The sequence below is a fragment of the Anolis sagrei genome, chromosome Y, assembly GCF_037176765.1.
Source record: "Anolis sagrei isolate rAnoSag1 chromosome Y, rAnoSag1.mat, whole genome shotgun sequence".
In the NCBI taxonomy this organism is placed as follows: Eukaryota; Metazoa; Chordata; class Lepidosauria; order Squamata; family Dactyloidae; genus Anolis; species Anolis sagrei.
In genome coordinates, this window is record NC_090035.1 from 45826782 (window position 1) to 45840209 (window position 13428).

Consider the following 13428-nt stretch of genomic DNA (forward strand, 5'->3'; position numbering starts at 1 on the left):
GCATTTCTCAACCTGGGAGTTGGGATCTCGGGGGGGGGGGGGGGGGTCACAAGCGGGTGTCAAAGGGGTCGCCAAAGACCACCAGAGAACACAGTATTTTCTATTGTGTGGGAAGTTTGGCCCAATTCTATAGTTGGTGGAGTTCAGGATGCTCTTTGATTGTAGGTGAACTATAAATCCCAGTAAGTACAACTCCCAAATGTCAAGGTCTATTTTCCCCAAACTCCATCTGTGTTCACATTTGGGCATTAGGCTTGGGCGGTTTCGTTAGTTAATTTCGTAATTCGTTATTAATTCATCTTTAAATTAGCTTACGATCCAATATTGAGCCATGCAGGAATAGTGTGAGGAGTAAATTAGATCCGAAACAATTTTTTCAATTTATTTCGTTATTATTTTGAAATTATTTCGTAATTATTTCGTAATTATTTTCGCATGTCTGGTGCAAGTTTTATAGTTGTTGTTTGTTTTATCACACCAACAGTCAACAACAGAGGGAGAGGGAAGCTTCAGAAGTTCCCCCTGTCCCATTTGGAGGTTTTTTTTTTTAGCATATTGCACAATCGCGTCCGCCATTAACGAATCGATTCATAATTATACGAAATTTGGTAAATTTTGAAATTTTTAAAAGGAAAATTTCGGAATTCTTTAAAAAAACGAAACGTAATGGACCCCTAAAAACGAAACGAGTTTAGAAACAAATTTTTCCGTTGTTACCCAGGCCTATTGGGCATATTGAGTTTCCATACCAAGTTTGGTCCAGATCCATCATTGTTTGGGTTCACAGTGCATTTAGGTGAACTACAACTCCAACACTCAAGGTCAATGCCCACCAAACCTTTCTAGTGTTTTCTGTTGGTCAAGGGAGTCCTGTGTGCCAAATTTGGTTCAATTCCATTGTTGGTGGAGTTCAGAATGCTCTTTGATTGTATGTTAACTGTAAATCCCAGCAACTACAACTCCCAAATGACAAAATCATTTTTTGAGTAATGGTCACTCCTTGGGTTAGTAGGTGTATTGTTGCCAAATTTGGTGGCAATTAGTCCAGAAAGAAAATCCTAAAATTGGTAAGGGGCAGATTCCTGATAACTAGTGCCTTTTTCTGCTTGGCTTGGCTCCATTCTTCCACTCCACAACTCTAGGAAGGGATGAATGACGGGCCACTAGCTCTTAGGATGTCTCTCTGCTCCTGCCAAACATATCTTCAGGAAAGGAGGAAGCGGGACATGGCCTCTATGGAATAGCTTGTCCCATAACAGCTGGAATCACTTGAGATGAATATGACAAGAATCAGTTATTTTTTTAAAAAAAATGGGGGGGGGGGACTACTCATGATGATGATGCATTCTTGGAAGTTGTCATGCCTTGTTTGGATAGCAGTGAAGCGGGTACCAACAACTGTGTGTCCAAAGCTAAAGGCAGCAGGAGAATGTAAGTTGTGATCAGCTGATTGCTTGTCCAAAGGCCTGTTTATCAGATCTGTTTACCAAATCGTTTTTATTAAACATTTACTAGGAGAGTGAATAGGGTAAGGGAAGGAAAAAGAAAAAAAATGGGGATAATATATTTGATATTAGTTAGTTGCATCTTTACAAATGTCTAATTATTTATCATGTCAAAAGTGAGTTGAGGATACAATTACAATATATAGAAAAACCACAAACAAAATTAAACACTTGGCATGATACTAAATGTCCTTTGACCACCTCGGGTGTGGCTGTAAGAAGGTCCTTGATTATGTATATGGCGGGGCTCAGACTGCATTGTAGTAGGTGGTCTGTGGTTTGCTCTTCTCCCCACTCATATGTTGTGGGCTCCACTTTGTGGCTCCATTTCTTAAGATTGGCTCTGCTTCTCGTCATGCCAGAGTGCAGTCTGTTCAGCTCCTTCCAAGTTGCCCAGTCCTCTCTGTGCCCGGATTGAGTCTCTCATCCAGCCTCAGCCACTGATTGAGGTTCAGGGTTTTTGCCTGCCAGGTTGGGATTCTTGCTTACTGAGGTGTTCTTGCGAGTATCTCTTGATTTAAGGCATTGGCATGCTGGCTAATATCCAAACAGAGGATGGGCCTGATATGTTATTACCTTGGTCCTTTCATTATTGGCTGTCACTAACTGGCATATGTCAATTGGTGCAATACCAGAAACACCAGTATTTCTCAACCTGGGGGTTGGGATCCCTGAAGGGGTTGTGAGGAGCTGTCTGAGGGGTCACCAAAGTTTTCTGTTGGTCATGGGGGTTCTGTGTGGGAAGTTTGGCCCAATTTGATCATTGGTAGCGTTCAGAATGCTCTTTGATTGTATGGTGAACTATAAATCCTAGCAACTACAACTCCCAAATGTCAGGGTCTATTTTTCCCCAAACTCCACCAGTTTTCACATTTGGCCATATTGAGTATTTGTGCTAAGTTTGGTCCAGATCCATCATTGTTTGAGTGCACAGTGCTCTCTGGATGTAAGTGAACTACAACTCTAAAACTGAAGGTCAATGCCCACCAAACCCTTCCAGTATTTTCTGTTGGCTATGGGAGTTCTGTGTGCCAAGTTTGGTTCAATTCCATCGTTGGTGGAGTTCAAAATGTGCTTTCATTATAGATGAGCTGTAAAACCCAAGAACTACAACTCCCAAATGACAAAACCAATCCCCCCAACCCCATCAGTATTCAGATTTGGGCATATCAGGCATTTGTGCCAAATTTGGTCCAGTGAATGAAAATACATCCTGCATATCAGATATTTACATTACGATTCGTAACAGTAGAAAAATGACAGTTCTAAAGTAGCAACGAAAATAATTTTATGGTTGGGAGTCACCAGAACATGAGGAACTGTATTAAGGGTCAAGGCATTAGGAAGGTTGAGAACCACTGGGCTAGACAGTATAATTTCTCCATTGGTGTAGGGCATAGACAATGTTTTAACATGGTGAGATGTGTTCCACACTGGGCATATGTCCTCAGCAGCAGAGTACCTAAGCAAAATGTCCAACAAGGACAGTTTTTTTTTAAAGTACCGTATGTGTTATGATAACAAGAAGGGATGTTCTCCTCCTTGAAGCCAGAAACAAAATAACAGGAAATGTAACAGGAAATGTTCTCATACAGTGAGAGTGTTGTCAGTTCTTTCAAGCATCAATATATAGAAACGAGGGCAATGCTTTTTTCAGTGTCAGAGTATACATATTTCACAACTCCCGTGCCTGCCTGGTTGATACGGAACAACGTGAATGCATAATTTTGAGTTAGGTGTGAATTAGCATCATGAGGTTATAGTGTTTCCAGGACAAAAGTAAGGAGCACTCCCGAGGCAATTCTTAGCATGTGCCTTATCTTTAGACGTATATCAGAAAACGGAAAGGACCGTAACCAACGTAACTGATGTGGATCAAAGTGTATATTCGCCACACTTAAGACGCAAAAATGGGATTGAATTGCCTCCAGTTTTGAATGTGGGAACCCCAGACCCCATCTACACGGCCATATAATGAAGTTTCATAATGCCGTTTATCTGCATTTATTGCAGTGCTGACCAGGCATGGGCAAACTTTGGCCCTCCAAGTGTTTTGGACTTCAATTCCTAACAGCCGGTAGGAGCCAGCCTTCCGTGGTGTGGGGAGTCAAAGCACAGTGTTTTCCAATCATAAGAATCATAATAATGATCAGGTGTGATGAGGAAGGAGAGGTTGCATCCTGTCTAAATACAGCATGCATCCAGTCCTAAAAATATATGGGATGCATACTGATACGAATGGATTGTATCTCAATGTGATAAGGTCCTACGAGGTGTAGTATAATGGAATAAGTGGGAAGAACACCCTCTCATTCTTATATTTTATCTCCTGGTCTTCTTGTTCCAGACAGAAAAATGGTGGCTCTCTCAACCCTTGGTCTCCTCCTCCTCCTCCTCCTCCTCCTCCTCCTCCTCCTCCTCCTCCTCCTCCTCCTCCTCGTGGTTGGCTATGGGTCCTCTGAGAACTCCAGCACCTCCAGAGGCTGCGGACTGGACATCCTTCCTCAGTACGTGTACCTCTGCGATCTGGATGCTATCTGGGGAATTGTTGTGGAAGTGGTGGCTGGCACCGGGGTCTTGATCACGCTGCTTCTCATGCTGATCTTGCTGGTGCGGCTGCCGTTCATCAAAGAGAAAGAGAAGAAGAGCCCACTGGGGATGCATTTCCTCTTCCTTCTTGGGACCTTGGGACTCTTTGGCTTGGCATTTGCCTTCATCATCGAGGAAGATGAGACTCTCTGCTCCGTGCGTAGGTTCCTGTGGGGGGGTCCTCTTTGCCCTGTGCTTCTCATGCTTGGTCGCTCAGGCCTGGAGGCTCCGGAGACTCGTCCGCCATGGCAAAAGCTCGTCTGGATGGCAGCTGGCTGGTGCGGCCATCTGCCTTGCCATGATCCAAGTTATTATTGCAACAGAATGGCTGATACTGACCATTGTGAGGGACGGGAAGCTGGCCTGCCATTACGAGTCGATGGATTTCGCCATGGCATCCATCTATGTGATGTTTCTGATGGTGGTGGCTCTGGGCTTTTCTTTTTTCACAGTTTGCAGCAAGTTCAAGAAGTGGAAGAAGAATGGTGTGTGCCTCATTCTCACCAGTTTTTTCTCAGTCTTGCTTTGGTTTGCGTGGCTGGCAATGTATCTGTATCTGGCATTGCCAATGTATCTGGCAATGTAAGAACTCAGGAGGCGGGACCAGTGGCGGGACCCAACGCTCGCTATTGCGCTGATCTCCAGCGGTTGGGTCTTTGTGGTCTTTCACGCCATCCCAGAGGTCCACTGCTCCATCCTTCCATCCGAGCAAGAAAACACACCTAATTATTTTGACACTTCACAACCACGCATGCGTTTGAGGATGATTTACAGCTTCCACGGAGCTTCATGGAAAACAAAGCTTTTTCAGTGGATGAGCATAATGCAGGTGAGATCTGAACCATACACTTTCCTCAGATTATTTTTGTCTGCCTCGAGGGGAGATGAGCCTGTCTTTGACCGTGAATTGGCTAAACATTCCAGTAGGGTTTTAAGGCCGTAGCCATGTTGGTCTTTTTCAGCATAGAAAAGAGAGGCATGGTGGAGAAAATAACCTAGTGGCATCTTTAAAGATGACATGATTCATTTTAGAAGGTGCTTTGATGGAGTCTAGTCCTATTCTTGAAATGCACCAAAGGATAAGAAGAGAAATGATATTTCCAACTGAAACACATGATGATCACATAGTAGTTCAAACTTCCCTTTCTCAACCTTCCCCAACTAAATCTAATTAGGTGACAACACCTACCATCCTCAGGCAATGACCAGGAAAGACAGAAGATGTGGCCGCCCAGCCTTTGAGAACTAAAGTTTTGATAGTCTTCGTCTCAAATTGAGGTGGGCAAATTATAGCCAGCCAGATAACATTAAACTGCAATTTCCATAATTTGGGATCCACTGGTAGATCACTGGGAGAACTTGCAGTACGTCACCAAGGATTAGTTGAAGTGGATAGTATACCTCCCTCTTTGCATAGGGCGAGTGTGTGGGATGAATTGTCCATACAGCATGAACTAGAGTAGCCTTGTAACTTTCCCAACAGAAGACAGTTGTCCGGTTTTTATGAAGAAGGAAGAACCGTCCTCTTTCATAGCATGCAAGTTTAGCTTATAGATAAAGAGCTACAACAAGGGGGAGGAGTGATAAAGGCCATGAAGTTGCCTCCCACCATTTAGCGCTTCCTGCAAAGCAGAGCAAGGGAAACACAGTCCTTCCCTCCATGGTGAGATGTGACATTTTTGCAAGCTGGCAGCCGGTGGAGCTGACGCAACAGGGGGGGTTGTATGCTCCCTGTACGTCCTTGGAGCAAGAAATATGGCTACCACCCATTGGACTATTTGGAGCTTCCAGACAGTCTTCAAAGGCAACCCCGCATAGAGTGCATTGCAGTAGTCTATTTGGGATGTAACAAGAGTGTGGACCACCATGGCCAAGTCTGGCTTCCCAAGGTACGGGCATAGCTGGCGCACAAGTTTTAATTGTGTGATTGCTCCTCAGCCACTGCAGAGACCTGGGGTTCCATGCTCAGTGATGAGTCCAGGAGAACTCCCAAGCTGTGAACCTGTGTCTTCAGGGGGAGTGTAGCCCCGTCCAGCACGGGCTGTAACCCTATACCCAATTCGGCCTTTCAACTGACCAGCAGAATCTTTGTCTTGTCTGGATTCAATTTCAATTTGTTAGCCCTCATCCAGACAGTCAAAGCTGCCAAGCACCGGTTCAGGACTTGAACAGCCTCCTTAGCAGCAGGCGGAAAGGAGTGATAAGAGTTGGACGTCATCTGCATACAAATGACATTGAACTTCAAAACTCTGGATGATCTCCCAGTGGCTTTATGTTAATGTTAAACAATATTGGGGACAGTACTGAACCCTGCGGAACCCCACAGGACAATGGTTGTGGGGCCAAACAGGTGTCCCCCAATAACACCTTCTAAGAGTGACCCCCCAGGAAGGATTGAATCCACTGCAGAACAGTGCCCCCAAGTCCCATTCCTGTGAGGCATCTCAGAAGGATACTGTGATCTAAGAAGGATGCGGTGAAGATTAAAATTGATGAGAGGCCATGTCACTTTGATCAGCCAAAACCAGCAGATATGGGAGTATGGGAATTGTAGTCAGACAGCAACTGGCTCAATTAGCTTCTAGCAGGCTTTCCGAACACACATAAGAAAGGGGTACTTTGAAAGTGATGTGCCCCAAACAAGAGGCACCCATTTTCCCATGATGGTGCTGTGCAACAGGTGAGTGAGGGACATTTTGTGTATGGTGAGTCTTTTTTTTTAATGTAAAAGACCATCCTACTACACTGCTTCATCTGCTGTGGATTGCAGTGGGTTAAAGCAATACGCAGCCTTGGGCTGTCCATGATCAGTTTACATTGAATGTCCAATTCTAATGAGTGAGAGGCAATATGGCATTTTGGCTTATTGCAATGACTAGAATCAGGCATGTGTAGTGGAACCAAGCGTTTTACAGGTCAGTACCGTTGAAGCATCCAACCAGATTGTAAATCGGCAACTACGACAGAATTCTGTGAAGATTATTTGCTCTTCACCTGCATTGAACCCATCAGTGCTACGACTGGAAGAAATCTTTAGTTAAGCCTTTTATTTCAGTCCTGCCATTCTCACATTGGATGGAAACACTGCTTTGAGTCTCCTTGTGGAGAGAAAAAGTAGAATATAAATAAACATAAACATTTATTTATTTATCGAATTTATTTATTTAAGCGAACTGAGAATACAGTTATAATATATAGAAAAACCATGAACGAAATTAAAAACTTGGCATGATACTAAATGTAATTTGATCAGAAGCTGGCCACTTGGAGTGCCCCTGGTGTGGCTGTATGGAGGTCCTCCATTGTGCATGTGGCAGGGCTCAGACTGCATTGTAGTAAGTGATCTGTGGTTTGCTGTCATCCACAGTTATGTGTCATGGACTCCACTTTGTGGCTCCATTTCCTAAGGTTGGTCCCAGTCTGTTCAGCACCTTCCAAGTCGCCCATTTTTCTGTGTGCCCAATAGGGAGTCTCTCATTTGGTATCAACCATGGATTGATGTTCCGGGTTTTAACCTACCACTTTTCGACTCTTGCTTGCTGAAGTGTTCCTGCAAGTGTCTCTGTAGATCGTAGGAAGATATTTCTTTAATTTAGGTGTTGGCTTGCTTACTGATATCCGAACAGAGGATGGGCCAGGGATGTCACTGCCTTAGTCTTTTCATTGCTGGTTGCTACTTCCCGACAGATGTCAGGTGGTGTGATACTGGCTAAACAGTATAATTTCTCCAGCAGTGTTGGGCGTAGTCACCCTGTGATAATGCAGCATTTCTTATTAAGAGCCACATCCACTGTTTTAATGTGGTGAAATGTTTTCCACACTGAGCAGAAGAGTAGCAAAGCGCAAGGGCAGATGTCTTCACTGTGTCTGGTTGTGATCCCCAGTTTGTGCCAGTCAGCTTTCATATGCTATTAATTCTAGCACTCACTTTTTTCTTGATAGTCAGGCAAACATGATAATGATGATGATGATGATGATGATGATGATGATGATGAGAGGGCCTTTTGGAGGGATTATACGGGCTGGAGTTCCTTCTGAACCGTCCTTGATATCCTTTCATCATTTATGCAGGTGTTTGTATTCCAGCAGGCTATTGGGAACTCATTGTTTTGCAAGAGAATTATGCTGTGCTATTATTCCCCTTCGTCATAAATGGATAACTTTGTGATTTTAATTCAATAGAAAATGTGATGCCATTTTAAACAAATCCTACTGTGTTTCTCAAATCGGTATGTTTTGTCTGAGATTGGGGGGGGGGGGAGTGTTTGCAAGTGGGATAAAGGGATGCTTATGGATGTTCAAGTCCCAATAAGTACAAGTTTGCCTTTGGGGTTTATACACACACACATATACACACACACAAAAGTCCTGAATTGTTGACTCTGTGGATGCCCAGCCTGTAGATTCAGATAGCCAGTTGTATAAATAAAGTAACACAATAGTAAATTATAGTCTTGCGGTATGCTGTCTCACTCTGATTGAGTTGATTTGAATTACCAGTTATGAGATGCTTGTTTACTAATCTTATAAACCAATCTTCCTTGGTTAGTGTTCCTCTGTTCTCACCGTGATGAGACTTGGTGTTCCTCTGTTCTCACCGCGTATCCACAACAAATCAGAAATGAATCTGCTGTTGTTGGGTCCCAATCTCTCCCACTGGTTGTTATTGTTGTTTTTATATTTATTTATACCCTGCTTTATTTCTCCTACAGGAGACTCAAAGCAGCTCAACAAAAAAGTATCAGCACACAATTTAAAAATACTCCAATATTCAAACTTTAAAACAGGATTAAATTTAAACAGTATTTTAAAATTCCCAGTTAAAAACCATTAAGACATATTCAGTGTTTTGACTCTGGCTGTTGGGAGTTGCAGTTCACCCTTTTCCGGAGGGCAACACACCAAAGACATTTGCAGAGGTAGAAAGCCAAAAGTTGCTGTTCTCAGCCTCTCCCTTTCTCTCCATTGCGCTTTGCAGCTTTGCGGACGGCAGGGTTTTGCAACAGCAGTTTGGGAAGCCGCCCTAGCGCTCCCTTCCGAAGCAACGTCTATCAGCCCACCGAGATGGCTGTTGTCCTGAATGGTGGGACAGTAAGTATCAAAATGTGATGCTTGGAGAAGCAGTCTTTGAGGGGCAGATGCCCAGCCTCAGCTTTCCGCTCAGAATATTATGCAACAAGATGCTAGATCATATTGGGGGGGGGGGGGGGGTAGAATGTGTGTGTGTGTGGGGGGGGGGAGTCTTTTTGTATAAGGCTGCATGCAATGCTACCTCAAAGTACTCAGTGGGTTGGGTTCACCTGATATTTGCCATCTATGTTGCTTTTGGAGATGTGTCCGGATGATGGTGGTTCCATCATTTATTTTTAAATCAAAATATATTGTAAGATGTACAGTAAATAGCGATGACGACGACAACGATTATGATAGAACTTCTCTGTTGTTTTGGGCATAGGGTTGTCTGATTCCAAAGAGACCCTTCTGATCTCTATGAAAGTCTCTTCTTTGCTGACATTGTGCATTGCCACCTTTCTGAACAAAGCAATTTTTCCTGCTGAATTCTAAATATTGACAGCAATTTGCTTTGCTTCCAAAAGAGAGAGAGGGAGAGAAATAGAAATGTGTTTTAAAAAGTTCACTTAGTAAGGCCTCAGATGCTTAATCTGCAGCCAGGTCACCATCCAGAATCAGTTTAGAGAGAGATTCAAGAGGCAAACCACGTCCTTCAATCTCATTTGCATTGTATATGTGTACACGCACCTGCATAGACCACTTTGTGCACCTCTCTCTCTCTCTCTTCAGTTTTGCTGACCAAAGGAGAATGTTCATCTCCCCCATTTTAATTTCCATCACACATATACATTGGTGCTGCTTGAAACCTCTGCTCATAAGTCAGCTTCCTCTCCATGTAAATTGGACTTGTGTTATTTGGGTGTGTGTTTTCCAGCCACCTCTGATCCCAAAAGGCAATGTGCATTTTTATTCCCCACTCCCATCCCACCCTCTTTTTGCAAAAGCACAAAGACTGTGATCTTGTAATCCACATCTTTCTAGTTGGATCCAGGCTGCCCTGCTGCTTGCTTGGCAAAAGGGGAGTGTCACAGCCGTGGATAGGGCCACGATGGGCCAGATTGGCATCTGGGTTAACCCAGTTGAAGGACAGCTCAGAAGCAGCTCTCAGTAGCTAATGTCACTCCGGGATAATTCCCCTCTGAGCCGAAGTAAGCCTTCCACACCGCCCTTTGTGCCCCTCCATTGGCCATAGTTTAGTTAGTGCATTGCACTGGCTGCTGCAACTGGGTCTGGAACACTAACAGTATAGACATGCTACCATTAGAGCAGTTTGGTACCCTGTGAACAATTTCAACCGAAAGGAGGAAACCATGAAAATGAACAATCTGGTTACCAATATTAAAAACACCAGAATCAAGACAGTAAACAAAGAACACCACCCAGAAACAGGGGAATTCCAGATAGAAAACAACTAAGTGCCAGTTAAAATATCCCAAACAGAGGATGCCTCCAAGCACAACAACCAAGCTTCTTCTATGCAAATACCCTGATTGGCAGGTTACTCACCTGTAACCATCTTTCTTCGAGTGGTCCTCTGTGAATCCACACATGTGCGCCTGCCCAGGCTCCAACGGAAACTTCCCAGTTTAAAACTTTTAAGTTTTGGCGGTAACTCCGCCCAGCTGCCCACAGGGCATAAAAGGCACCCCGCACGCATGCCCCATAGTTCCTACGTTGCTCTAGCAAGGAAAAAACGAGGTTTGCAAGAGGGGACGGCCGGGCAGGTTTGTGTGGATTCACAGAGGACCACTCGAAGAAAGATGGTTACAGGTGAGTAACCTGCCATTTTTCTTCGTGGCTTCTGTGAATGCACACATATGGAGAGCTAGCAAGCTGAAGTCCAAGATGGTGGGAAGCAAACTGACACCAAAATTTAGGGACCAAACACATTTATTAACAAGAAAAAACACAAGCATGTAAATTATACACGCATATCAGCAGATATAACCACAAACAAGTGATAAAGGCAAGTGTGTTGAGAAACAACGAAAACCTTTATAATGAGATGATGATCATCCTCAGAAGATGTGAACCAGAATTCAAAAATTTTGCCCACTAAAAGGGAGTGGGGTGAACACACATGTAAGCACAGTATGAACTTTACAGGCACATAGTATTGAAACAATGTTACAGAAAAGTTTGGTATCGTATGTCAGGAAAAAAACCATGACTAAGGCATAGCCACTAGTGTTGACATGAAAACACATTATAAATAAGGCAACAATGCAATATAGGCCCCCTATGTCAAAGAGGGACCCCTTTCATGGGAAAAGGCATCGATGGTACATTTCAAAGAGGGCAAGAAGCCAAAACCGCTCGACCAAACACAGTATCCTTTCGGGAGCGGGTGTCCAAATGGTAATGGGAAACAAATGTCATTGGGTTAGACCAAATGGCAGCCTTACAAATGGAATCCAGCGGCATTCCCCTGAGGAATGCTGTTGTCGTAGCCATGGCCCGTGTCGATCTCGGACGGATTGAGGTCGTGGGAGGTTTGTGAGCCAGTTCGTAGCAAAGTTCAATAGTAGAGGCAATCCAGCGGGACAGTCGCTGGGAAGAGATCGGTAACCTGATCTTGTCCGTCGCATAAGCGACAAAGAGTTTGTGAGTCTTACGTATCAAGGCAGTTCTATGTCTATAAAACAATAACGGCCTCTGGACATCGAAGGTGTGAAGTCTCTTTTAAGTTGAGGAAGACGGATCCTGAAAGAAGGCTGGAAGTATAATGTCCTCATTAACATGAAAAGCTGACACTACCTTTGGCAGAAACATGGTGGCGGTCCTAAGAACCACACGGTCAGCATGAAACAACATGTAGGGTTCATCGACTCGGAGAGCCGACAACTCGGAGGGCCTCCGGGCCAACGTGATAGCAACAAGGAATGCCACCTTCCAGGAAAGGAGATGAAGATCCACCATGGCAAGGGGTTCAAAGGGGGGACCCGACAGGTGGGCTAACACAAGGTCCAAATTCCATCCCGGTGTGGGTGGGTGTACTGGAGGGTGCAGATAAGTGTACCCTTTGATAAAGGTCCTGATCAGATGGTGCTGGAACAGGGAGAGTGACCATAGGGTTTGGAGGTACCATGAAATTGCCACAACATATGACTTTATCGAGGCCAAAGTCAAGTATTGGTTGGCCAATGTTAGGAGGAAGTCCAAAATTGTCGGTATCGGCGGCGGGAACTCATCAGGGGGACGGTCTCGAAGGAAAGTCTGTAAACGGCCGATGCAGTAAGCGTAGGCCTTCGACGTCGATAGTTTGTGAGCTGCCTCAAGGATCGAGTGGAGTTCAGGTCTGAGCAACGCTATGGATGTATTCTCCAGGCCGTAAGGTGAAGGGACTTGATGTCCGAGTGGAGAAGAAGGCCGCCTTCCCTCGACAGGAGGTTCGGTTGATGGGGAAGATGGATCATCTGGCCGTTGGACAGGTGAAGGAGGGTGGGAAACCAGATCTGTCTCGGCCATTCTGGTGCAATCAGGATGCAGTTGGTCTGTGCCATCTCGATTTTTTGATGACTCTGAGCAGCAGCAGGATCGGTGGAAACAGGTAAAGAAATTCTGTCGACCAGTTCAACAGAAAGGCATCCCCGAGGCACCCTGCAGTATCGTCCTGAGGAAGGCGGGCTCTGAACAGGGGAAGCTGATGATTGTCTGAAGCTGATGATTGTCTGGGGAAGCGAACAATTATTTATTTTATTTATTTACTTTGCTTATATACCGCTGTTCTCAGCCCGGGGGCGACTCACAGCGGTGTACAACATAAGAAGAACAAAATTCAACACAGTATAAAACAATTCACAGTACAGCATTATACGAAAACATCATCATTACTACAGAAACCATTCATCATCGTCTCATCGTCCAAATCACAATCCAGTATCATTTTCCGTTGTTCCATTCCTATAGTCATTACCACTCATTGCACTTCTTGTTCGAACGCCTTCTTGAACAACCAGGTTTTTAATTTCCTGCGGAATATCATCAGGGAAGGAGCCAGTCTGATGTCCACGGGAAGGGTATTCCACAGCCGAGGAGACACCACCGAGAAGGCCCTATCTCTCGTCCCCGCCAGCTGTGCTTGTGAAGCTGGCGGGATCGAGAGCAGGGCCTCCCCGGAAGATCTCAAAGTCCTGGTGGGCTCATAGGTCGAGATGCGGTCGGATAGGTATCTTGGGCCGGAACCATTTAAGGCTTTATAGGCCAATGCCAGCACCTTGAATTGAGCCCGGTAGCAAATCGGCAGCCAGTGGAGCTTGTA

At 44.7% G+C, this 13428-nt stretch overlaps 1 protein-coding gene across 1 annotated transcript in view; it reads left to right on the forward strand.

The window, feature by feature from the left end:
- Window positions 1-13428, forward strand: part of LOC132781813 (uncharacterized) — a 341517-nt gene that overhangs the window by 322800 nt on the left and 5289 nt on the right. The window contains exons 3-4 of the mRNA XM_067461532.1: window positions 3853-4923; window positions 9073-9185. Coding sequence (XP_067317633.1) covers window positions 3853-4820 — 968 coding nt within the window. The 3' untranslated portion in view covers window positions 4821-4923; window positions 9073-9185. The remainder of the gene's footprint in view (window positions 1-3852; window positions 4924-9072; window positions 9186-13428) is intronic.